This window comes from Stomoxys calcitrans, chromosome 4 (genome assembly GCF_963082655.1).
Source record: "Stomoxys calcitrans chromosome 4, idStoCalc2.1, whole genome shotgun sequence".
Lineage (NCBI taxonomy): Eukaryota > Metazoa > Arthropoda > Insecta > Diptera > Muscidae > Stomoxys > Stomoxys calcitrans.
In genome coordinates this window covers 181125580-181152795 of record NC_081555.1, presented here as the reverse complement: position 1 = coordinate 181152795, position 27216 = coordinate 181125580, and the positions used below count along the sequence as shown (strand labels likewise).

The 27216-nt window shown below is 38.3% G+C and overlaps 1 protein-coding gene across 6 annotated transcripts in view; it reads right to left on the bottom strand.

The window, feature by feature from the left end:
• LOC106083006 (ubiquitin carboxyl-terminal hydrolase Usp2) overlaps window positions 1-25387 on the bottom strand; it is a 30058-nt gene extending 4671 nt beyond the window's left edge. Inside the window, exons 1-9 of one of the 6 annotated variants that reach the window (XM_013245804.2) lie at window positions 25289-25387; window positions 15916-16030; window positions 15311-15849; window positions 8606-8768; window positions 4022-4168; window positions 3747-3960; window positions 3370-3692; window positions 3139-3288; window positions 16-94 (exon numbers count right to left, since the gene is read on the bottom strand). In XM_013245804.2, the coding sequence (XP_013101258.2) occupies window positions 16-94; window positions 3139-3288; window positions 3370-3692; window positions 3747-3960; window positions 4022-4168; window positions 8606-8768; window positions 15311-15715 (1481 nt within the window). In that variant the 5' untranslated portion in view covers window positions 15716-15849; window positions 15916-16030; window positions 25289-25387. Of the gene's footprint in view, window positions 1-15; window positions 95-3138; window positions 3289-3369; window positions 3693-3746; window positions 3961-4021; window positions 4169-4239; window positions 4330-8605; window positions 8769-10153; window positions 11480-11788; window positions 12436-13348; window positions 13965-15310; window positions 15850-15915; window positions 16031-24988; window positions 25079-25288 lie in introns of those variants that run through there. The other 5 variants (XM_013245803.2, XM_013245802.2, XM_013245801.2 and 2 more) reach the window with 5 other exon arrangements.
• Between the last annotated feature and the right edge of the window lie 1829 nt (window positions 25388-27216).

The window sequence follows — 27216 nt, the reverse complement described above, 5'->3', positions numbered from 1 at the left end:
ATAAGTAGGACTTACAGATTATCGTTAAATTCATGCCATTTCTTTGAGACAGGATGTTTGCATATAGCCACATAATGGCCGCCTCCAGTTGAGCCTGAAAGGGTTAAATAATTTTTATAACATGAACTCAAATATGGACTAATTATTTTATGCTAAAAAAAATTTACATAAAAGAGCTACAAGGCCAGTTCTCCCTCGTGATGTAGAAGAAATCGGAAAATTGCAAGATCCCCCTTCTGAATTTTTTTAAATAAATTAAATTAACTCAATGACTGCGATAATAATTCTCCGCTTCAAAAAAAGGAGATCATCTCAAGAGAAGCACTTAATGACTGGAAATCTCTTGTAACATTGCGGAGGAGGTCCGTAGACTATATAATTTAATAAGATAGTCAGAGAAGCAAAAAGTAACTGCTGTTAGATTTCCGATAGAATTAATTGAGGTCGCAAAGATAAAAAAAGTTTCTCTTTTGAACCCATATCCAAACTACGACTTTTAGCAAGAGCTGCTGGAACTCAGGGTCAATGAACCTATCAAAAGTTCACCATAGAAACAAGTAAGAGCGTGCTAAGTTCGGCCGGGCCGAATCATTTATACCCTCCACCATGAATAGCATTTGCCGAGTTCTTTGTGCCGCATCTCTTTTTAAGCAAACAAAGAATAATGAATAAGAACTGTTATGCTATTGGAGCTATATCAAGTTATAGTCCGATTCGGACCATAAATGAATTGAATGTTGAACATTGTAGAAGTCAATGTGTAATATTTCAGTACACTCGGATAAGAATTGCGCCTTGTAGGGGCTCAAGAAGTAAAATCGGGAGATCTGTTTATAAGGGAGCTGTATCAAGCAATAGATCGATTCAGACCATATTGGTCATGTATGCTGAAGGATGGGATGGGAATTGCGCCCTTTAACGGCTCAAGAAATCAAGATCCAAGATCGGTTTATATGGCAGCTAAACCAGGTTATGAACCGATTTGAACCATCACGTGCAAAATTACAACCAAATCAAATAAGAATTGCGTCCTCTAAAAGCTGAAGAAATCAAGATCCAAGATAGGATTATATGGCAGCTATACCAGGTTATGAACTGATTTGAACCACACTTAGCACAGTTTTTGGAAGTGATGCGAAAACACCACGTGCAAAATTTCAGTCATATCGGACGAGAACTGTGCCCTCTAGAGGCTGAAGAAGTCAAGACCTAAGATCGGTTTATATGGCAGCTATATCAAAACATGGACCGATTTGGCTTAGCGGTATCGAGCGGAGAGTCTCAGTGAGAGTCCGGACGGCACTGGCTTTTGCACAAATGCAGAGTGCCTATGATGCTCGACGTGACAAGGTGAGTTAAAGGCGCCTTTAAATAACCAATGGCCACCCTGATCCTGCTGCGATCGGCCCTTTGGACCGGAACGAGCCTGCTCACCTACAGGAACTCTATATAAAAATGTTGATACAACAGCAACAACAACAACATACAAGTAAAGTATCTGTTATATAAAAATGAAAGTGTTTGGCTTTGTTTATTCCATATAGACTCAAAAACGGTTGAACCAATTTTCGTGAAAATTTCACAGATCGCAGAGTTTGGCCCCCCCGATGAAAATAGTGTACATCATTTTTGATATCCGAAGGGGGCGCGACCCCTCCCCCTTACCCCAGAAGCATCGATTTGAGCGAAGTTTTGTAAGCCCCTTATGGTAACCGAAAAACACAAAATTGGTCTAAAACATGAGGGGATGCCCCACCCAAAAGCCATTCAAACGGACGTGTTTACCGATTGGGACAATATGAATATCAAATGAAAGGTATTTAAGAGTAGAGTATGAACTTGATGTAACAATTTGACCCCAAGTGTAGGGGGATAGGAATATAAAATTCGGTACAATGGTTTTTTAGGGCCGCCCAACCACAGAACGGGCATATAGGTCCATCTACACCAAATAGACATGAAATGAAGACTACGGGATTATATGGAACATGAATGAAAGGTCTTTGACAGTAGAGTATGAATCTGATATTAGTTTTTGGGACCATACCCTTCAACTGGACATGTACGTATATCGCGAAAATAAGAAACTCGAAGAAAAGGTCTATGACAAGTGTTTGGGGGGCCGATCTCCAAACGTACATGTTGGCCGACCGGAACTATATGGTGCTCATATGAATGGTCTAGTAGAGTATGAATTTGATGTTCATATTTAGGAAAATATTCTGGCTACTGTCAACACAAGTAAAAACGAGGGGTGATCCGGACAAATGAAAACCATCAACCCAACGAAAGTGGGCTGCAATGAAAACGCTGGTGGAATACAAATTTAGCCCTCCAAGTTGGATTGACATAGGAAGAACCTGTGGATCTTTGGTTTCATCCACCTGTTGTATCTCATGTGGTAGCTTTGTAATATGATTTGGTGAGAACATAAACAATACACTTAATAAATCAATTAGTGTGGATCTGAAATGGACCCATGAATGATTTTTTAGGGTGTAGCGTACCGCGCCGAGCCAGCTAATACGTACATAAAAGTTAGGTATATGTAGGACCTCAGTTATCTTCGCAACACTATAGATAGGCCATGTTTTTAAGACCAATGGACAATATATACGGCTTAACATGTCTAAAGTTCATGATTAGTGCCCTTGCATTATTACCTTACCAGTTTAAGACTAAACTCTTTACCATAGTCCGATATTAAAATTTATCGACAAAAACTGCTTGACCTTGGTTACGGCAAAAGCTTTTAGTTCAGCAAATTGTGGACAAGAATCAAAGCATTTTTGTAAACTTTTTGTTGTAGCTTTAGTTGTAATTTTGCAAAAACCTTAGATTGAGGTTATTTTAGAACCTGACACCTTTAGTCAAGACATTCGAGATAGAACCTGGATGATCGGGAAAACAATTCTTGGTAACATCTTAGTACCAAAAACCCTTTATAGTGAAAAGTTAATTACAGAGAGCAAACAAATATCTAAATTCCCAAGTGATATCCGATAAAACCAAATATCTTGAAATGTTCTGTTAAGTCATAAAATGAAGTATCCTCATCATTTTTTATTCTTGGCACATTTCATGAAATAATTCCAACCTGCAATATGGTTTGCATAGGAAATTTTGTCATCGACTTACCCATGTGATTTGAAATGGCATAGAGTGAAAAGTACATATTTGAGTTGGCATTTGCACCATAGGGACCCATGTTCAATTCCCGTTCACCCGTGGGAAATTCAACAATATTGGACAGCTTGCTAAAACGTGTTTCAGAAAACCTCTTTAAATCTGTACAAATGATAATTCAATCCATTAGCAATGCGTCAAAGAGAGCACACACACGCGCACACGCACAACTCATTTACTTACGTATAACAAGGTATTTGGGAAATCGCTGGATTGTAAAGGATTTCGTGCATTTTCTCCGCGTTTGGCATTTCGCACATGTGGGCATTTCATCGCCATCCAAAACTTCCTCTCGTATAAACAAATCAAGACAGGACTCCAATTTACACCGCGATGAGGACGGCAATGGCACACTTAAATCCCAGAAGGGATCAAAAGTAACACTGGTATTACCACAGGTGGTACATCGCAATGTACTTTTCAGTTGGCCCACAAATAAATCACGAATGAGAGAGTTCTCTAGGCGGCTGTACCACTCCCATGTAAGTTCGGCCTTTTTATTGTCACTGCAATGGAAATTTGCATTGTATGAGGCATTTCAACCATCATCATACTCGTACCTTAAGTTATCATCTATTTTTAAAAGATCTCCTTTCACACCGGTATTCAGAGCACAATGCAGTGAATCCAAAAAGAACCGCAGGAATTCTTGAGCGTCTTGTTGATTATAGTCGCTGTACATGCGATGCTTAGCGGAAAAGGACCTTTTCAATTCCATAGGCGTCACACTATGTACATTGTTCGTCCACATTTCCTTTATCAATTTGGAAAACTCTATAGAAAATGGAGACATTTACAAATCGTATGGTGGAAATTTTCCTTCAAGACAACTTACCATTTAAAATTGGTTGATCTTTTGACGTCGACGATTTAGTGGGATTGTAATTTCGAAGGAATTTTGTCAATTCATTTGTATGGCTAAGACACTGTATGACGGAATTCATAAAGCATGTGTTTCCGATGTTTCTCAGCCCACATAGTCCTTAGGGGAAAAAAACAAACAAAAGAAAGTAACTCTTATTAGAAGTATGCATTATAATGAATGAATGTTACCCGTATTTGATCTTAATGTGTAAACCATCTAAATTCTAAAAAATATCGAATAATGGATGTTGTCAAAAAAAAATTTAAAGACATTTCTCACATACGTTATACTACGTATGTGAGAAACGTCATTAAAATTTTTTTTTTAAGAATATCCAATATTCGATATAATAAGGCACTTTCCCAAATAAATCTTATAAGTCATTTGAAGTATGCTAACATAATGCTCCAACTTAGTAAAAAAGATTCTACAACTGGTCATATTGAAAAGTGGTCGGGTAACAATTAGCAATTAAGGAGATCCTTGCAATTAAGGAAGTGGTGGAATTTCTAAGATATAATGTCATTACAACCATTGACATAAAAATCTTCTCCGACAGCCATGCGGCCGCCATTAAATCCCTGGAGAACGTATTTCTGAACACAAAAACCGTCCTCGACTGTCGCAGATCTCTCAACTAGATGGCTGAACAGTTCAAAATTCACCTGTTCTGGGTGCCGGGGATACTGGAATCTATGGGTATGCCTTTAGCGACATGTAAGCTAAGTTTTCAGGACCAGGCACGAAGAACAACGAATGATAGATGGTCACAAAGAGGCGGCTGTGAATATTCCAAAGCTATGTGGCCTAATCTAGACTTGAAGAGGACTACCCCTGTGCTGTCGTTGGCTAGAACAGACGTCACAGTCATTGTATCCGTCATGACAGGTCACTGTCTAATCGGAAAACATGCTGACAGACTGAAGTTTGCCAGCAACGACTTTTGCAGAAGCTGTGAGGATATCGAAGGAGAAGAGATTGTAGAACACTTTCTGTGCGTGTGTCCCGTACTAGTAGTCAAAAGAAGGTCCACTTTAGGTTCTCATTTCTTTGATTTTTAATTGGGCTTTTTAAAGTGATCTGGTTCAACCGTAGGAACTGGAAGGCATCTTCCTTCTTCTCTTCCTGTGGTATCACAAAGGACGAAAACGTCTAAGTGAGTCTGATGGCCAAAACTGCAACTTAAGCCTAACCTAACAAATTTTGCAATTTTTACAAATTTGCCCTTGAACATTCCATTAAGGAACCAATGAGCGCTGTCCGATACAAGTTTAAGTTCAATAATAAAGTACCTCGCTTTTTGTCATCGAACGGCTTTCTGCAGAGCGACACCACTTTAGTACATCGCTATACCTCAAGTGTCGCCTGCATTGCTGAAAATGTTTTCTGATGCACCATCGTACATTTTCGCTTTTATCAATCATTTGTTGATTTGGTTGACGCGTCAGAACGCGTAGTTCAAATCCGGCGTAGAACCACAGAAAAAAAATTTCATGGTGATTTTCCCTTCATTCAGTAGTGTACTAAGTTCTCTCCTTAGTGCCGTATTCAGCCATTTAAGACTTTTCTACGAACAGGTATCGTTAAGCAGCACCACGTTGGGACTCAGCAAAAAGTGATCCCTGATCACTGGGAGAGAGAGATTTCTGCTATTCTTTAATGGAATGTTTGTGGGATAAGTTATGTTGACTGAAATAGGCAGGTTTAATGTTTCCTTGACAAAAAGCGAAAAGTGAAAAAGAGTAAAAGACACTAACTAGAAATGCAAAAAGGGGTCCACTTAGTGTCCTTCTTGTTTGGCACTAGTTGTTACCTTTTCGGGTTTTTGATCACCTACATAGCACTAAATCTAGTGCGAAAAGCATTAAGATATCATACCTGCCTAGGCGTTCAGAGTTAAAGTGGCTACAAGGTAGTAGCCTTTACGAAATAAGTTTCAAATAAAAGTTTAATTGAAAATAAATTTTTTTTCTGTCAAAATAATTTTTTCATTAATTAGAGAAAAATTTTAACAAGTGGTAGTGTCCTAGAATGCTCATTAGTAAAGACTGGATTTTGAACATTTTTTGAAAATTAAAAAAAAAATCAATCAATTTCTTCAAATTCAATCAATTAAAATATTAATTGAAAATTTTCAATCATTTTTTAATTGTATCAAATAAAAAACTGATCTGAATTTTTTTAAATTTCAATCATTTTTTTTTATTGAATATAAAATTGTTTCAGTGGAACAATTTTTCCATTACCTGTTTCAAAAATTTAATTAATATAATCATTTTAGGATTGAAGCAATTTCGATTAAAAATTAACTTTGTGATTGAAACCCATTTTTTTCTATGTATACGAAGGTGACATTCGGAATATCATTTTTTATTTTTATTACATTTTAGTTTGGAGTTATTGAAATTGCAATTCTTAGTACCGCAAAAGTAGGATACACTAACACTACAGATAGGATCAGATGCCGATTTCATACTTGGCATATATGCGATAACAGAAATCACGCGAAAATGCTGTCAAATCGATCAAGTACAGTGCCCTGTATGAGTTCAAGAAGCCAAATCAGGAGACAGATTTACATACGGGAGTTATATCAGGTTATGGATAGATCGGCCCTACTTTGCATTTATATTGGAAGTCACTGTGCAACATTTCAGCCAAAGCGAATAAGAACTGTACCAAAGGCCTACACAAAACCATTCATTGGTGACTGTTTTTGCTGAACTCGTGAACGCTGAACCCACATTATGTTGTATTTCAAGACTACTGATGAGCGAGACACTTAAGGTGAAGTAATACGAACAAGTTGCTGTTGAGTAGATAATTGTGAAAAACAACTACTGTTCAGTGCTTGAGAGTATCGAATTCATCGCCGCTACAGTGAGATATGAGAAATTACTCGCTGCACACTGAGTCATACGAAAGCGTCCCGCTGTCATTTTCAAAATATGATCTGATCACACAAATCGTTTGCAAACTGTTTGTTTTCTCATATAAAAGAGTAGGCGTGTGGGTGTGTTTACCCATGCTTTTGCCAAAATCATCCACGTTGCCTACTATGAAAGCAGGCGACGCGTACAACGTGCACTCACTGAAATCCTAATCAATCTTTCTGTTTGCTAAAAGGCTCATTTAATGCATTCACTCATCTCGTTGTCTTCGTGAACTGTTCTTCATACAATGAACGAACAGTTCAGTTCTTGAAATACATACTCTATGATTTTAGTGTGTCTTGAAAGCAGAAATGAATGGTTTTGAGCAGACCTTTGAATTGTACCTGCTTGAGAGTAAAGTAATCTATAAACCTTTGCAATTTGTTCAAACTTCAAAGTAATTCTGAATTTTATTTTTTCTGAATCTTACGTTCCATTTATTATTGGTAAATTGCAAATTTTGCCCATGAACATTCCACTAAGGAACAGGGGCAAATTTACTATGGGCACAAATGAAAATTTGCCCATGAACGAGAGGGATTGGGGCAAATTTCTCACATATCAAGGAGTGCTGTTTAAGATCAATGATAAGGAACCTCCATTTTATAGCCGAATCCGAACACCATCTCCAGGATTAAAACCTGGCGTTCAGTGTCATAGGCGGACATGATAAACTCTGCGCTATGGTAATCTCCTAATTGGAACTCGTTCGGTAATTATTTGCATGTGTATATCGAATAAGTAAGAGCGTGCTAAGTTCGGCCGGGTCGAATCTTATATATCCTCCATCGCATCTCTTTTTAGGCAAACAAAGAATGATGAATAAGAACTGTTATGGTATTGGAAGTCATTATGTAATATTTCAGTTTATTCGGATAAGAATTGCCCCTTGTAGGGACTAAAGAAGCAAAATCGGGAGATCGGTTTATATGGCAGCTATATCAGGTTATGCAACGATTTGCGCCATCGATTTGTTGGAAATCATAACAAAACACCTCATGCAACATTTCAGACAAATTGGATGAGATTTGCGCCCTCTACCGGCTCAAGAAGTCAATACCCAAGATCGGTTTATATGGCAGATATACCAGGTTATGAACCGATTTAAACCATACTTAGCACAGTTATTGGAAATCATACCAAAACACCTCATGCAAAATAGAGGCTCAAGAAGTCAAGACCCAAGATCGGTTTATATGGCATCTATATCAAAACATGGGCCGATTTGGCCCATTTACAATATTAATCGACCTACACTACTAAAAAGTATTTGTGCAAATTTTCAAGTACCTAGCTTTACTCCTTCGAAAGTTTGCGTGCGACAGACAGACGGACGGACAGATGGGCCGACATGGCTAGATCGACTTTAAATGACATGACGATCGAGGATATATATACTGTATGGGGTCTCAGACGCATACTTCGAGGTGTTACAAACAGAGTGACAAAATTACAATACCCCCATGGCCAAGTCGACGTAGAATATCAAGACGATCAAGAATATAGATACTTGTTGGGCCGAAGACCAATATTTCTTTGGAATTACAAACGGAATGACAAAATTAGTGTATCCCCAATCTTATGGTGGAGGGTATAAAAAAGAGACTCTTGTTGGACTCACCTTCGGTTTCTTCATCGTTTGATGATCTTTTATTCTCATCAGTATTATTATGCGACGTCGAGGAAGATATTAGTGATGATCTTGAGCTATCCCTATCCCAATAGCGTGATGATGTTGGGGAAGCTGGCGGAAGGGCACTTCGCAATGATGCTGAACTACGAACCTATTTCGTTGATTTGATTAAACGATAAAACAAAAATACACAATAAAAAACATTCGTTAGCAATGCCAATGCTATCCAGACGTGTTGACATTCAAACGCACAGAACTCATAAAACTATAAATTTGTTCTTAAATAAATGTTAATAGAATCAGGTGTTGGATTTTCTTTTATAGATACCTATACATATATACAACATATGTATGTATGTTCCGTAGTATAAATGTACATGTTTACGTTTGTATGTATGTATGCATGTTACTAGGGGAAAACGAAAGCAATACAAATAGGAAGGTGCCAAAATGACACGCTATCACCGGTCTCAGAAGTGATTGCTGATTGCTGCTTGCTGATGTAAAGATGGAGATGGAGGTGGGGCACAAGGGAAGCAAACAATAATAACATGGACACGTGAACACAAAAAAGTGTTAATCAGAAAGAAAGCAACAAACAAAAGGAAAAAATAAAACAAAACAAAAACAATACATTTGCATTACAAACATAGGAGAGCAAATAAACGCACAAACAACATACAACATGCTAATTTAAAGAAATAGCCTCTTGGTAACAAATGATCTGTTCAGAAGGATCAGGAGTTAACGCCCACATACTCTTCTCTGCCTTTCAGTTTTCTCTCTTCTTTTATTTAGTTCCTAACGTGGCTGCTAGAGCGCACATACCTACATAACTATGTTCAGCCAAAGTTTTTAAATTAATAATACTAATAACATAGGCAAAATTAAAGACCCCATATTTAAATTTAACTAAAAAAAAAAACAAACAACAGCAAAAAACAACATCGAGAAAAAGACGCTGTCGCTTGCAAATTATGATAATTGTAGAAAGAGAAGATGATAATGGTGAGAGGGAGGCGAAGAAGGGGAAATAGGAGAGGGAAATGAAAAGTCAGACACTTTGTTATGTATTCGAATAGTTCTGTATATACATATGTATGTATGTATCTGAGTGTATGTGCATGTCTCTGAATATGATGCCGCGTGCGCTAAATTCTCACAGCGTCATATTCCCTTGTGAAAGAAATATACAAACACACCTGCGGTGTCTTGGGTTAAATGTGATGATTTAGAAAATGTTCGATAGAAGAGAGTAAGCGTAAAAATTGTTTAAAGGAAGAATGAACTTAATAATCCCCTGATTCAGCTTAACCATGTCTGGCAGCAGAACAGAAGTTGTGCTATGTGTGCTGTATAGTATGTAGGTGTGTGCGTCTGCGAGTAACTTGAAAGAGATGTCTTGTTAGATGTGTGACCGACCACGCTGTATAAGGGCTGGCCGCACACATCACACAGAGTCTCCTTGTCTGAGATCGCTGCACATCTTTTGTTTTGGAGATTCATTACAGCTACATTTGAAGAAGGTGAACTTACACTGGTTTCATCCGTGGTTTCGCCAAGACCACCAGATATTGAGGCCAACTTCTTTTTGCTCACGTCGCCATCCACTGAACTAGAGAGACCGCTAAACGTTGTATCTTCTGCTTGAGCATAGTGTTTGCTTCCCTTCAATGGTAGGCTGCCCGTGCTACTGGGCGTACTGCTGCTCAGAACGGTATGCCGATTCGAGGTCGATGATACCGCAGCCGAGGCATTGGGATAGATGCTGGTTATCACTTTGCCCGCCGTCGATCCCGAGCTGCGGTAGGGTGTGCGTGTCAGTGAACCACCCCCTGTGTTTGGCAGTTTTAGGTTGCAATTGTCCAAATCGGTACTGTGACGGTGATTTTGTAAATTGCTTGTACTGCCGCTGCCACTGTGGGAGCGCAAGGTGACCGAACTGATGGGCAAGCGTTTTTGCTCGCTAAAACTATTGAATTTTTCAATAGAAGCCCGGATGCTATTAGAATCAATAGAGGTTTCCAATCGCTTCTCCATCATAGTAGCCGCCGTGGAGTTGATACCGCTTCCCAGAGACCCATTGGCGTACTTGTAATTGTTGACCTTTTCAAATATCATATTATTTGAGGACGAGGACGTAGACGAGGAGCTGGCGACAGAGGCATGGTTGCTGCTGGAACAAATTATGGTGGACTTGGGCCTTATGCGACTTTTAGATATTATGCTAGTGCTGCTTCCACTATGCTGTTGATTTAGGCAACAACGTTGGTCGCACAAGCCTGCTTGGGATTTTCGCTCGCTTGCCATTGAAACTGTTTGTGGTGGTGTCGCTGCTGCTGCTGCCGCCGCTGCTGGAAGTGATTCATCGCTGTCGATGAATTTAATATCGTCTTGATCCAATGACGTTTGCATGTTGTTGTTGCCGCTGTTCACCGCAATGTTGTTCAAACTATTATTACTACCGTTGTTGTTGTTATTATGTCTATTCTGCAGAGGCTGCTGCTGCTGCTGCTGGTTTGTTGCGGTGCCTGTGGCTACAGCAGCAGCTGCTGCTGCTGCATTCGTGCTCCTGTGGACCAACGGCTTCACTTGATTACGAATATTCAATTTGGTTGATGCATAAGTTGTATTACTGGACGTTGTATAGGTTGAGTTTAATTTCTTTGCCACCGTTGATGCTGACGAGACAATGGTGGAACCCGACGACGACGACGACGACAATCCCTTGAACTGTGGTCCACTGTAGCTAATTTCCACCTTATTGATGGCTGTTGCAACCGCTGTGGTTGTACCCAAATGTGTCCCCGTACCGGTACGTCGCATCCCATTTGATGTGGCAGCTTGAGCTGCTGACGTTCTCTGCCAAATCAACAACCAACTTTATTAGAACACTTTCAAACCAAACAAAGTTTTACTAGAGATCGAACTGGCCGCCGAGGAAACTACGACTTGAATTCAGGCCTACAATTACCACTTAGTTTCGACTTTTCGCCAATAGGCGGAAGAAGGCCAATGGGCCAAATAATTTTATATCGACCGAGACAATCAAAACTGCCTCAAAAAGAGTCTAGCAGCGACGAATCCCTCTTAAATGTGTGGTTTGAAAAGTTTCTAGAACAGACACGAGTACATATGTATGTATCTTCCTGCAATGTTTTTTATGCTTACCGAGTTGTTGTTGTTATTGTTGTACAAGATGCCGCTGGTACTGCCGGTGTGGCCGCTATTAACCGTACGTCGTTTATCTACGACTGCGGGCAACAGTGATGTCGTCGTTGTCTTCTTGGAATGTTTATTAATGTCCTTTGAGGTATTAGCAGAGCAGACTAGAGCGTGGGCCAATTCGCACTCCTCCTTAAGAAAGTTCTGATCTTTGTAGGCGGGTATTAGGAAAAACTGTTGATTCGCCTCTCTGACTGGATTGGAAGGTGTGAGCCTTGGAATTGCCACTGCTGCCTTTATTTTGGAGAAATGCTTTTGTTGCTGTTGCTGTTGCTGCTGCTGATATCTGTTGGTTATATTCAGATCTCTTCCGGAATGATATTTGGCCTGGTGTTGCTTTAGTGCTGGCGCTGCTGTTGCATTTGATGGAATGTATTTTGTTGGATTCTTTGTTGTCGCTTGCTGTTGCTGTTGTAGTAGTGCTGTTTGTTGTTGTTGTTGTTGACTAGTAGCTACAATGTCGGGATCACATTTTTGCTTAAGTATTGGAAATTTTTGAAAATTATTCTTTGATTTTTTAATGTCTATCATTATTTTGTAAGGAATCAAAATTTGTATTTTTTTATTTTCTCTTTTGTTTTAGTGTACTCTTTGGCTTGACATTTATGCGAGTGCCTACTGTTGGTACACTTTTGCTTGGACGATCGTTTGTTTTTACATGAGGTGTTATTGTGGTGGTCTTTCATTTGAAGTCACTTGTTTACTATTTAGATTGGTAATACGCGTCTGGCTTAGGTTCTATTTGTGTCTCTTGTCTTGTGTTTTAAAGAGGTCGTCCTTACATTATGAACTAAAACGTTTAGTATTTATTTAAATATACTTTTTTTGCAATTAACGTACACTGTTTGTTTTTGTTGTTGTTTTTTTTTTTTTTTTGAGAAAGAGAGATAGTTGAAACGTTTTGGTTTGTTAAACGGAAGTTTTGATGGACCTGCAAGAGATTAGCTGGAAGGAAGTAAGATTGTGTTAAAATATAATGAGATGATGATCAGGAATAAGGAGGTTAGATGCTGATGTGAGTGAGTTCGGTGGAGAGAGAATGGGAATGTACATATGGTAACGAAGGGTTTTACATGGACCCACGACTAACTTCTTCTCGTCCTTATAACGAATGGCCTATGCCGAACCTACTCTATCCCCTCTTGTGCACTCTGTAAAGGCAGAAATAAATATTTCAACATATTTAAGTTAAATTAAAGAGAGCAACGTGCAAAGCCATTTCTCTAATTACGAACACCCACCCACCCAGCCATTAGGCAGCACATGGGACTGGGAGGTTGCTTTGGGTTTATTGGGGTGCATGTTAGTTGCATGCATGCGCGTGGTTAGAAATTTGGTTTTATTGCTGTGTTAATTATGCGAATGGGTTAATTGCCGGGTACGAGCAGCTCAGCCAAAAATCAGAATTGAATACTTCATTGGAAGTTTGGAAAGTGGTGGTGGTCGGTTACAACATTATAGAGTTTATTACTTGCATTAGAACGATATCTCTATGCTGGTTATTACCTGGTCCGAAGTTTCACCATTTTCCAATGGTTCCGCCACAAGGTTGTTCGATGACGAAGTCGAGTTCGATGTCAATGAGTCCCGTTTCTTTTCTTTGGGCGAAATCGTAGCAGTCGTAGTTGTCGTATCATCATTGTTGACATTGTCGGCGGTGGTTACCTTCAACTTGTTTAGTTTGATGTGCACCACTGAATCGATGCCATTGCTAGTAACAAGAGGTCTGTCCAATGAACTGGGTTTAGTCGTTTCACTCTCTAGTGTACCATTCTTTAGAGGTTTTTTCGTTTCATTATTCTCAGAGTGCTTAGGGCGGCGCAATCGTGTGCGGCTTAAAGTGATGGTGGGGACGTCTTCTGTGCTAGCCGAGCTATGTAGAGCTGTGTCAGAGTTGGAGGTGTTTAAGCAGCCCGCAGATCGTGTGCTACTGAGAGACCTGAGGGCGTTGGAGGTATTATCTGTTTCGTCGGTGTCGTTTCGACTGTATAAACGGCTGTAGCGATTTCTGGATCTTTCGAGTAATATGTCATTCGCCGTTGGTATTGATGTGGTCAGATCGGTGGTTATGCTACGGCTGCTGCGTTCCTCAATGTCGTTGCCGACCTCATTAAGCCCTGATCTAGAACCAGATAGTTCAGTGTTCGGTTTATAATTGGACGGACTGTATTTTTCATACATGTCCAGACCAGAAGTGGCAACCAAACGCGCCAGGGATGATGATGAAGATGAGCCTGACACGCGTTTCGAATCTCTGCTGCCACTACCACTATCTGAACCTGAAGGTGGTTTTTTAAAGACCACACTCTCATGACTGTTACAGTCATTTCTTAATTTATCCAAGGCATTTCCACGTTTTTTCACCTTCATTTCGATCGAGTTTTTGTTTCGTTTGCATTGGTGTTAAGGTTTTGTTTTTGTAATGAGTTCGGACATCGCAGTGTTTTTTAGAGGTGGTTGGAGTGTTGCGTGATTTTGGACAAATTTGATACGATGACACATTGACATATGTACACAATGGACCCAAAAACGACAAGATCATTTTCAAAATGTGAGATGATACAAATAAGACAATGGTATGACAATCGATATATGGCGACTCTCTAACAGTGAACAACGGAATGTAGATCGATCGGAATATCAATCAGAATATGAAAATTCAAATCAACCAAAAAAAAAACACTAAACATGAAGATGAGGATGATAAAGAACCCGCCATTTCAGTTCAAACTGTCTCCCCAAAGGCCGCATGTCCTTGTCTAGGCAAGGAAAAATCGATGGCTATGGTAAACCCATGGTATGCTATGAGCAGCATGTCCTCTGAACGAAGCAATTGCTTTATGCGTTTGTTACAACAAAACAAAACAAGATCGGCTCATTGGATTAGATACACAAAAATACTGTGAGAGATCTTATGCATGTGATGGAGTTGTTCTTATTTTTGGGCTGGCTGGGGCAAATAGGGGGAAACTTGTCTAGCTCAACAACAACATAACCAAGTTATATGGTGGACTTATGCGCTTGTGTGTGTGTGTGTAAGTGTGTTTCGCATACTGTTATGTGTAATTTTGGATGGACAAAATTGAAATTGAACAAAATTCATCGTGACTATTGTGTACGCATTAGCAAACAACTGTACAAGGGAATGAGGAGCAGCCCATCGAATTATGTGGTTTGATTCAAAAGCAAACGGAGAAGGTTTTATGGATTGGATTTGTAATTGTTCCTGGGTTGGTTCTTCTTGTTGTTGAATACTCGACAAGATCGTTCAACAAAATTTGTAATCAATCGGTCGATCGATCAATGGTCATATCTCGTTTATATACGTGTAGAGGTATGGATGAGTTATATACCATAATGTGGCAGGATGGAAGGGAAAGGAAATTGCCTCAAAGCTCTGGTATAACATACTCAACGATATAAATCATAAAGATAGAATCATAATGGACAAAAATTTGTTCTACTCACTCCATATCGGCTGAGCGTAGTTGTATCATAGTTACTGCTGCTGCTGCTGCTGGAGCCCAAGGATGGTAAAATGCTGCGATATGTACCGACGCCAGATGAACCACCTGTGAGGCTGGATGACGAAGACCGATAGCTTGTGGAAGCACGCGGCGAATAGGACGAATATGACGAGCTTTGCCCCAAATAACTTAAGCTTGGACTATACGAGGACGAGGAAGTGCCTAATTTTGATAGACCGCCAGCACGATCCAGGTAAGATTTGTAGCCGCCGCTGCCAAGTCGGTCACTACCAAACCTTGATGACGACGTGTCAGAGGACACTCCAGATCCAACAGTGGACGATGACGTGCCGTAGATGCTGCCACTGGCTGAAGTTGATGTTCTGCGTGGCGAAATCACCGGCATATTAATGAAGTCGACACTATTCTAGCCACTGCTAACCTTCTCAAGACACAAAATAATTTCCGCTAATTTACAATGCAGTCCAAGGTGTCAATAAACTAATAGACTTGGATTATTTTCCTCTTAATAATTTTGTTCTGCAATAACAACAAGAAAACATTAGCCTTAGGATGAAAAAAAAACAAAAGCATGCATCTACTTACTCCTTAGTTCCCCTCATGGATGTTGATGTATTTCTCAATATGCCTCTTTAATGCTGCAGATATTTTACATGCCTCTTGGCAAGCACCTAATACACACTCTCCGTTTTCCCAAAGACTGTAAATAGACAAAAAATAATAATAGTTACTTTCCATGGAAAAACATTGTAAATACACATATATCAGTCGAGGGAGAGCAGTTCCTTCCAGAAATTCATCCACTCGTATGGTCCAAATTTTGAATTAAAAGCGCATTTAAAATTTTTTATTGAATGGAATTTAAGCTTTATTAAATAGTATGAGAATTTTGTAAATTTGCCCACAAACATTATATTAAGGAACAACGAGGCCCGGCACGGGATTGCAGTGAGCACCATACAGACTGGAACATTGAGCTCCAATTTGTGCGATGTTTATTGCTGTCACGACAAGCTTAGCTGCGAGCTACCGGGCGCGTCTACAGGTTGCGGATAGTGGAATGTTCCATACGGAGTGGCTGCAATGACAGTCGCGGATAATCAGCTGTATCGAGGGGAGAGTCTCAGTGAGTAGCCGGGTCGCACCGGCTCTTGCACGAATACTGAGTGCCTATGATGCCCGATATGTCAATGCGAGTTATTGGCGCCTTTGAATAACCATCGGCCACTGGGTTCCCGCGGCGATCGGTCCTTTGGACCGGAACGATCTTACTCACCTACAGGAGCTTGACGAAAATCGCCACGTCCACATGAAAATGTGGCTACAACAACAACAACGGCGAGGATAATTTCTCGTATCAAAGCGTGCGCGAATTAAGCTTTAGCTGCACGATAATAAGGATTTTCTTTTTTATAAGCGGAATACCTTAAAAATTCCACCAGTGTTTATTATTTGAATGTGATAAAATGTTAAATTTTTTGTACAGGTTTGGTTATGTTGAAAATAGTTACAAAAAAAAACACGTCGGAAGTGCTTGCAGACATATGCCTAAATCAGTTTACGGGTCAACAAGTCCATTGCGATCAGTGTTGCCACCCAAGAAAATTATTTCCTACCAAAATTTAAGAAAAATCCTACCAAACGCTACCAAAACCTACCAAATGTTCTGCAAACCAAAAATCGTTCCTAGACCAGATAGTCTTAATGTTCAGAGGATCTAGCCATGTCCATCCGTCTGTCTGTTTAAATAACTCTACAGCCTATAAAAATGTCGTAACGGAGGCCACCGTAGCGCAGAGGTTAGTATGTCCGCCTATGACGCTGAACGCCCGGGTTCGAATGCTGGCGAGAACATTGAAAAAAATTTCAGCAGTGGTTATCCCCTTCTAATGCTGGCGATATATGTGAGCTACTGTACCATTTGGTATGGCAGCCATGTAAAAAGTTCTCCGCAAAGAGGTATCGCACTGCTGCACGCCGTTCGGACTCGGCTGTAAAATTTCGACTTCTTATCATCATTGAGCTTAAACTTGATTATAAGAAGTTTGCCCCTGTTCCTTAATAGAATGTTCATGGGTAAATTTGCATACTTAAATATGACCTATATATGGATATAGCGCGGGTTTCCTGATAAGAATTCTTGAATTCATTATAAATTGTATTTTGTCCCCATTGCGATGAACAACAATGTCGAATAAAGCTGTATCCAGATTTCCAAACCGTTTCCGACATTACAGTGAGTAGCATTGTACCCCTCAGTATCCGAGTATGGGTCAGGTCTGTCCATAATTGTATGTTGATGCCATATAGCCTGATCTTCTGATTGATGGCAATCGGACGAAAGCAGAATTTTTACCCTGCATTTACGAAATTTGGTGCAGATTCCTTAACGCTTGTACCAGTTGTAGTCAATATCAGAACTTATTAAATTTTTTCCCCTAAATTTGAAGCAGTGCAGTTAACAGCATTAGACCCCCGACGTCCAAGCTGAGTACGTGAAAAATATAGTCAAGAGCGGGTTATTAAAGTCTTATAATAGTTATATCAGATGACTTTGTTTGAAACAAGCTCGTGGTCAATGTGGTACTGATTTAGAACATGTAAAAGCGTACTAAGTTTGGCCGGCCCAATTCTTATATGCCCTTCACCAAAGATCGCATTAGTCGAGTTCTTTTCCCTTTTCTTTTAAGGCAAACAAGGCATAAAAGAAAACAATTGCTATAATATTGGAGCTATATCAAGTTATGGTCCGATTCAGACAATAATTGATTTGATTGCTGGAGGCCATCGTAGAAATCATTGTGTAAAATTTCAGCCCATACGAGTAAGAATTGCGCCATTAAGGAACTCAAGAAGTAAAATAAAGAGATCGGTTTGTATAGGAGCTGTATCGGGCTATAGACCGATTCGGACAATATTTAATACGTATGTTGAAAGTCATGGCAGAAGCCCTTGTACAAAATTTCAGCCATATCGGTACCAGACGCTCAAGAAGCCAAGACCCCAGATAGGTTTATATGACAGCTATATCCGGTTACAAACCGTTTTCAACCATACTCAGTATAGTTGTTGAAAGTCATAATAAAACAACTCATGCAAAATTTCAGCTAGATCGGATATGAATTGTGCCATCTAGTGGCTCAAGAAGTCAAGTACCAAGATCGGTTTATATGGCAGCTATATCAAAACATGAACCGATATTGCCCATTTACAATCCCAACCAACCTACACTAATAAGTGTTTGTGCAAAATTTCAAGCGGCTAGCTTTACTACTTCGAGAGTTAGCGTGCTTTCGACAGACAGCTAGAGCGCAAAAAACTGTTATTTACGAAAATCGACTGACTTGTCAACTTGTTGGGTTATAACCCCAAACTCTTGCGATTTCTGTAGAGCGATATGCAATATTAATTTGGAGGTGTCCCCCTTTTCACTTAATTTCGTATGTTGAGTTCTATCGCTAGTCGGATACAGCGGTCATGTTAACAAACCTATCATCTGGTTTGATATCGGATATCGCAGAAATCTACTTTGTTTACTATCCATTATGTCTATTATGGTCCAAATAAGTCTAGGTATATCTGAAGGTATATTCCTATATAAAACTGGACGAAGCTGAATTTGATGCGTCTTTATTTATTGAACTGCTTTCCTTTCCTGCCAATATGCAAATTTTCTAAAGTCAATTTTTGAACAACTCAAGTTCCACACAGTTTTTTTCTGAACAAAAGTTAGTTAGAAAAAAAATAATAAATTTTTACTTTTATTTTCTGATATGTATGTTGAATCTTCTGTTACCGTACAAATTAGCCACCTTTTCTTTAATCAAAGAAATTTATTTTTATTTTTAGACATAAAGGGGAACCACTATGCGGTGGGGCCAAGAAAGTTATGTGGTTGTGGTTGTGGTATGTATGCAAATACATATAAGCACACTCACTCACTCACTCACTCATAGTTTTACACATTTTCACGCATTACCATCATCAGCTATTAAACGTCGCCGTCATCATCGCCATCATCATCTGTATCAGAACATATGAACAAAATTCATTGTCAAATATCAACGAACAAAGCGAATATGCCTTCAATTGATCTTTCAAAAGAGATCTAATTTCTGATCTTCTCGACATGTTTTGCGAATATCTGTTGAACACGTTCTCGATTACAAACATATGCATGTTTGTTCAAGTACAATATTTGCACTTTTAATTTTTATTGAACGCCCTCTTGGCTTCGCTCTCCCCATGCAGAATCTACTGCACGTTCTTTTCGGCAGTATTAGGTGTGTTTTTATTATTAAAGTGTTTCACTCTTCCACTTTCCTAGTTAGCGTAACACCTTAAAAATAGCAAAGGGCCGATACTTAGATACCCACCAGCATAAAATTTGAGAAAAATTAACAAGAGTTCGCTTAGTTTATATACGGATTTTGTTTAAACAGTTTGCCAACCTATTTATGAAACTATAGCATCATATTTGCTGTGGATTTTTTTTTTTATTTCTGCACTCACTGTCAATTCAGAGGTTCGTTGTATATTTATGAGCAGCGCTGCCAGATTGTGCAAAAATAGAGAAAATTTAAAAAATAAATCTTTAAGTCAAAATCGTGAAATTTTTCTTAAAAACTTCATAGAAGTTTTCTAGACAAAGAACTTATGACAAAATTTTTAAATATTTTCCCTATTTGTAATTTTGTAATTTTCAATAAAATGTTCTATTTCATTTTATCGAATTGTTGTAACAGTGTGTTGTATTGTTTTATTTTTCGTCTGATTACTTCTGCTGACATCCAGATCTAGAAACTCTGCGACAAAGGTGGGGTGTGTCCAGAGCGATTTGGGCCTAAGTCTATTGAGACTGACAGTTTACTATCGAGACACACATCCTGCTACCGTGTCTGCATGAATGTTGTCTAGACCCCCTTGATATACCGCTTGATCCAGAGGTTCTCCCTTGTAGCGCTGAAACTCAAGCTCTAGATCATGTAGATCCACCATAAGGCTTCTGGGCGGTGGATACCTATCCACAAGACACTGATTTGGATTGTTCGTGCGATAATAGCCCAGAAGGTATTGCTTGGACTGTCACTACTGTGGTGTCTCAAGGGACAAAAAATAACCCAAGTGAATCAGTTTAATACACTGCCACTTTAAACAAACCAAACTAACGAAATCCCCATGGTTTTAATGGTATTGATCAAATTTCCATTAAATTCGTACTTAAAAAGAAACATCCGGAAAGACAAGGTAAAGAAATTTCGTCTAAAAAAAGATATATTTCTTAAGTTTATCTTTCGCATTGCTCTATGAGCTCAAATTTTTTAGAATATCTTTTTATAGGATTATGACTCTCTTTCCCCACATTTTGAATATGTAGATCTTATCCAATAAATCAATAAGTTTATTTCCGTGTTATCGGCCTATGCCCAAATAAAGACCAATCTCAGCCAAATCGGATAAGGTTATCGAGAGTGCCAAAACTACTCAATATTCTAAATTTTGCCAATATTCAGGAATAAATGCGTCTTATGGGCTTAAGTTCGTAAATTGGCAGATAGTTCTATATGACAGCACAGTCTGATATGGACCATATTTGATTTTGATACCGGGCCCTAGTGCAGCTCACTTTTCCTAGTTTTAGCTAATTGGCCAGCTATGTCTAATATATATGGTCCAATATGGAATTTCAAGGAGCTAACGCCACTTACTTTTCCAAATTTCAGCGATATCGAGCAATAAATCGGCAGATCGCTCTATATGGCAGTTTCACCTTAATATGGTCTGATATTGGCCATATTCGGTACTGTTACTGAGTTTTTAATTAAACTCACAAACGGAAAAAAAATGTCCCGGAAAATATGAGCTACAGTATGGTCTATATGGCAGCTATATCCCAATATAATCAAAATTGTCCCGTTCAAGAACGTAGTCTGTATATGCAAAAAAACATGGATCTGTGTCAAATCTCCACTCAATATCTCAACTTTTAAAGATTGTAGTAAGCTTACAATAGACGGACGGATAAACATCTTTTAATCGGTTTAGAATTTAACGACGATCAGAAATATACGACCTTCGCAGGATCAGAAACTGATATTTGGTTGTATTGCAAACGAAGTGACAAAATGGACATATATCCACTATCCTATGTACTTGGGTAAGAACACAGATCCGAAAATAATCAAATTCTAAGTGTTTTGTCCAAGCAACCATGTGTCGAAGTCAACATCGGAAGTTAAATTTATTTTAGAAAAATAAAAATCAAAAGGGAAAGGCAAAATTCGGGTGGAGCCGAATATATAATACACTGCACCACCGAATCTAGGTACTACTTTTAATACAAAGAATCTACCTCGAAATCTATTCAGACTTTAAAAATTGGATACCTTCTGAAGTCGAATTGAACCTTGTAAGATTTTCTTACGATAGGATCTAAATTGTGGCTACTACAGCCCTAAAGGCCATACCGCATGAATGATGGGAGCTATATGTAAATCTGGACACATACTGGGAAGTCAAACAAAACCCCTAATCCAAAATTTTGTTAAATTCGGACCAAAATAGTGGCTTCTACAACCTCAAAAGTCTATATCGGATCAAAGATATATATGGGAGCTATATCTAATTCTGAACCGATTTATACTGCCTTAAAAGGCCATATCGCATTAAAGATATATATGGGAGCTATATCAAAATCTGCACCGATTTTGATGAAACTTTGAACACATACTAGTACGTTAAATAAAACACCTCACGCTTTATTATGGCTTCCACAGCTTCAAAACGCCATGTCGGATGAAAAATATATATGGGTGCTAAATCTGATCGGATTTTGATGAAATTTTGCACACATAATTGGACGTCAAATAAAAGGCCGGACGCTCCATTTTGTTTGGATCGAACACAAATTGTGGCTACTACTGCCTTCGTAAAGCCATTTTGTTAAAAATCAATAGCGTTCATCTTTGGACCAAAAAAGTGACTTTTTCAAAATTTGACTGTGCCTTGATTACGAGAATACATGGACAGACGGTCGGACATAGATAAATCGAATCAGGAAGTGATTCTAAGCCGATCGGTTTACTAATCATTGGGTCTAGCTCTTCTCCTTTTTAGCGTAGCAAACAATTGCACAGAATTGTTATTGTTGTTGTTGTAGCAGTGTGTTGCATACTGAGGCGGCAGCCCTTGCCGTTGGAGGACTCCATCGGTTCAATCCGGTACGTACAACCGGCTCCCAAGGGATTGTGCACAGAATTGTAGTACCCTGTACTATTGTGGCGTTATAGGGTATAAACAGCATTTTGTCGTTAAAAATCGGAAGTTCGATTTCAGATCCACGGTTTGTTTCTTGGAAAAAAAAGCTCTTGGAATTTGTCGTAGACTAAGACTTTGACAACCGCTTGGTAGGCATTACAAATTGAAACACCCTTCTGTATATAGTCGGAATCCATCTATGTTCTTATATGGGCCTACAAGATACACGGTCTTTTAAACTATTTGTTTCGCCATGTCCTCTTTTGAACTACTTCTTACTTTTTGGAATCTAAGTGTACAAATTGTGTAGACAAAAGGGACCGTTTTGTGCTTAAAACCCGGAAAGTCGACATTGATTTTAGTTGCACATGTTATTTTCTTGCCAAGAGTGTAACATCATGTTAACACTCCTGCTATCGTATTTAAAGAGCGGCCGTTTCATAAGTGAAAGTGTCGAATTTCTTTAATTTAAGACAAGATCTGCACAAATCGTCGTATAAAGGGTGATTTATTAAGAGCTTTAGGAAAGTTAAAAAAAATCAAATAAAATTTAGAAAAATCCATGAAATCTTTATTTCAATCGATAGTACGGCCCATATAATTATTTTGTTGTTTGAAAATTATTTCATGCAAATGTTGACCGTGACTGCGCCTCAAATGGTCCATCCGCTTAGCCCAATTTTGGCAACACTCTTCCCAACATTCCGGCCGGTGTCTCACGAATTAATGTTTCAATGTTGTCTGTATAGACGAGCTTTAACATAGCCCCACATTAATAGTCTAAAGGCATTAAATCGCAGGATCTGAAAGGCCAATTGACCGGTCCCGAGCGTGAAATCAAATGTCCACCGAACTCGCTTCTCAATAATCCATACGTGTGCTGTGGCATCGTCTTGGTGCAACCACATTTCACGCAAGTCAAACTCATGCATTTTAGGCAAAAAAATGTTGGACATCACGTCACGTTACGATTCACATCATCTTTGAAGAAGTACGGTCCAATAATGCCACCAGACCATAAACCGCACCAAACTGTGATTTATTCTGGATACGTACCCATTTAGCCAAAAATGAGCTTCGTTGTAAAATGGATGTAACAGAGCAAGCATTTTGATATTAAAAAAGTTCAATAATTTGCAAGCGTTGTTCCTTTGTAAGACGATTCATGGTTAAATTATAGACTAATCGGAAGATGTATTACAAAAACCGAAACGTGCGTGAGCTGTTTAAACCAGTGTTGCCAAAAAGATAATAGTTAAAAAATCACCCTTTATAAACATTTCTGTTAAGAGTTTTTTATGCATCATAATAGTCTTTTTGTCCATTTTGACTATAGTCCGGAATATTTACATCAAATTTTTCCAATTTGGCTCTGTAACACTCTCGTCTCGTCACATTGATGGAGGGAGATAAGTATACCCGAAGAATGAGATATAGCTTGACAAAACCTTTCTAACAGATCCACGAAACGAAGTATCGATTCAAGAAATCGTTGCTTCAGTTTAGAGATTACTTTTTATCTAAGTAACATGAATGATCAAGATCAATTGAAAAATTATCAACAATAAAAAAACTAAAGATCCTTATTAGCTGAGTGGCAAACATTCAAATGGCAATTCATACGTTTTTGAGTTTGCCATTTTCATTTTGGATTTTTTGGAGTCAAGTTGCCGCATTGGTTAAAGAGCCGTAATGCCCCAACGCAAGTTGTTTGTCTGTTTTACCTTCAATTAAAAGAAATAAGGGAAAAACAATTTTGTGGTGTTCCCATACTTGGCAGAGATGCCAAGAATTTTACACTTATCGCAGAATTTTTCAATAAAGTGGCGAAAATAGATTGTCAATAAAACACGGCTATGGTTGGCTTGTGTTGTTTGTGCAGAAAAGTCAAATCAAGTCATAAAAAAAGAAAAGTTCTATTTTTATAGCGAGCGATTCATGAATTACGCAAAGAGAAAATATTTTGTTCAAATGGATAAAGGTGTATATTTTAAAATAACTAAAAAAGACAATTATTACAGCCCTGATTAACATCATCATCACAATGTCATCGTTGTTATGATGATAGAGATATAAGAGTTGTCTGGCCAAATGCCCATGTGGGTAGTGGGTGGGACGACAAATGATGATGATGGCTTTACTTTTTCAATATTAGCGATTGTATTGGTTGGTAAGGCGACGGTAATAAGAATACAAACACACGCACACACACACACAATGCTGCCACTTTTCAATGATTTTGATAATAATGATGTTCACAAATACGGATGAGGTCGGTTGGTTGGTGCTGGCGAGTCGAGGTCGTTTGCTCTCAATTCGTAAAATTGTAAAATTACTATAAAATTCTTTAAATTTTTTACGAAAACACTTTCACTATATGCGCCACAATATTGGAACTCACACTTATTATTATTTTCGATAAAATTGAATCGTTTTAGTTTATTTTTAGCTGCGGAAATATTTTAAAATATTTAATATTTTGATAATAATGATGTTCACAAATACGGCTGAGGTCCTCGTGAGTTGGTAGTGGTGAGTCGAGGTCGTTTAATTCAATTCGTGAAATTACTTAATTCTTGAATTCTTGAAATTTTTCACGAAATACTTTCCACACTTTCAAAATTTACACCTATACATAATACAATTTAAAACACCACAAATTACAAATTAAAAAACACCACAGATTAAAAACACAACTTACGACGAAGACGATAAGACGATAATGTATAATGACGATGAGATGTATGTATGTATGTATGATGTTCCCTACGGCGAGACAGAGACAACAGGAACAGGACTGGCACTCTCTCCCTCTAACGAAAGTGGTGGGAAGCAACGGAGGCATTCATTTGAAATTAATAACAACTGGGGCCATCACTTGCTGTGGATTAACGATGTCAAGACAACTGCTAACGTAAACATAAAAACCCGGTATTTTGCTATAATGTATATTCATATTTATTTACTTAACTTTATTCTTTTTAAATAAACTTAAATGAAATAAAAAATGTATTGCTAACTTAACTATTTTATTAATTTAATCTTTATTTTTTTTATTGGTTGGTTCTAACCTTATTTATAGTTTATAAACTAAATAATAAAAAAATTATATGTTTTGTAATTTTTAATAATTTTAATAATAATTAAAAAAAGTATTAAAATCCACCAAGGATTGAAGTGAATAATTATAGAGGACCAATTTGCATTTTGTGCACAGATCGCAAGCAAAAACTAAAAAATGATAAATTAAAGGAATGGTGTAATACCATGTTCAGACCAAAGCTGTTTTAAGCAAACGACTCGTTTTCCCTTTATAATGCTCAAAAACGACTCAAAAACATCTCAACTGGTTTGAACGGTTGAGACGATTTTCACAACGGCATAAGTAAAACAAGTCAATGTAGTGTTAAAAATCGTTGAACTTTTGAGTGTTGCTTTTGTGGGATTTGTTTGCAGAGTTGCATTTTTCAACGCAGCGCTAAAAAAAAACAAAACTCAACGCGCTCATTCAGTTTTGGCCTTTAAGCCTAGTACTGCTTCGGCTTTTCCCCCGAACAACCAAGATATTTTCATTTATAGGTAGTGGCAGTTGCCCAACAACAAAATATTTAGTGTACTATCTGTCAAAATTAGTGATTCGTGCAACTCTGACTTTAAGTATGTTACTAGTTCGCGCTACTTTTCGCTTTTTTGGTGTTTAACGCTAAAACACACACAACTAAAACTCGTTGACAGATTGTGCACTTCGCTAGAAAAATGTGTACTCAGCTGTTTACGACACACTACCTGACAATTATATCATGCTTTTATCCATTGTTGTTAAATAACAACCTTTTAGAATCCCGTTGCCAATGATAATAAACAACTTATTTTATGCCAAATAAGTCGTTTAAATTTAGTGACGCCAGTCAACCATGTAGGCGGTAAGTTAGACTGCACGCAAGTTGGTTACCAAAACGCTAATGAACTTCCAATTGCTGACATGGGACTTTGCTCAATTAAACGTCAATATTTGCTGTGCTGTCAAAAATCTAACTAACCCCTGGGCTACTCGAAAATTATTCACCACACTTAACGACATATTTTTACTATCCCTACAACTTTGCAACCATTCGACACCCCTTCTAAATGTTTTATTTAAATTATTTATGTATGCTTTATTTGGCAGTGACATTGGATCACTCTTATCTATCATTTCTCTGCGAATACTCACAAAGTTATTGTCCTCTTCAGAATGAGAGGACGGCAAGCACAACAAAAGCAATGTAACCATGCTTTTTTATTTATAAATTCACGTTTGTTTCCAAAAATTTCAATAAATTCATATATTTTACAAAAGCCGGGTAGATGTTAATTGTCATTTGTGTTGTTTTGTTTTGCCACAAACATATGTTCAAATCAACTCTGATGCAAAAAATTATCGGTAGCCGTTTGAAAAATTTCGATACGACAGCTTTTGAGTGCGGTAATTCATCCATTCGATACGTGACGAAGTCACGTCTCATTCGATACAAAAGCGTACTCGGTCATGTATGCAGTAATTCGGCCTCTGATCGTGTAATAGCAGTATAGAAATGCGAATTGGAAATCTATTAAGCTGGATTAGCAGATACATATATGCCCTATGAA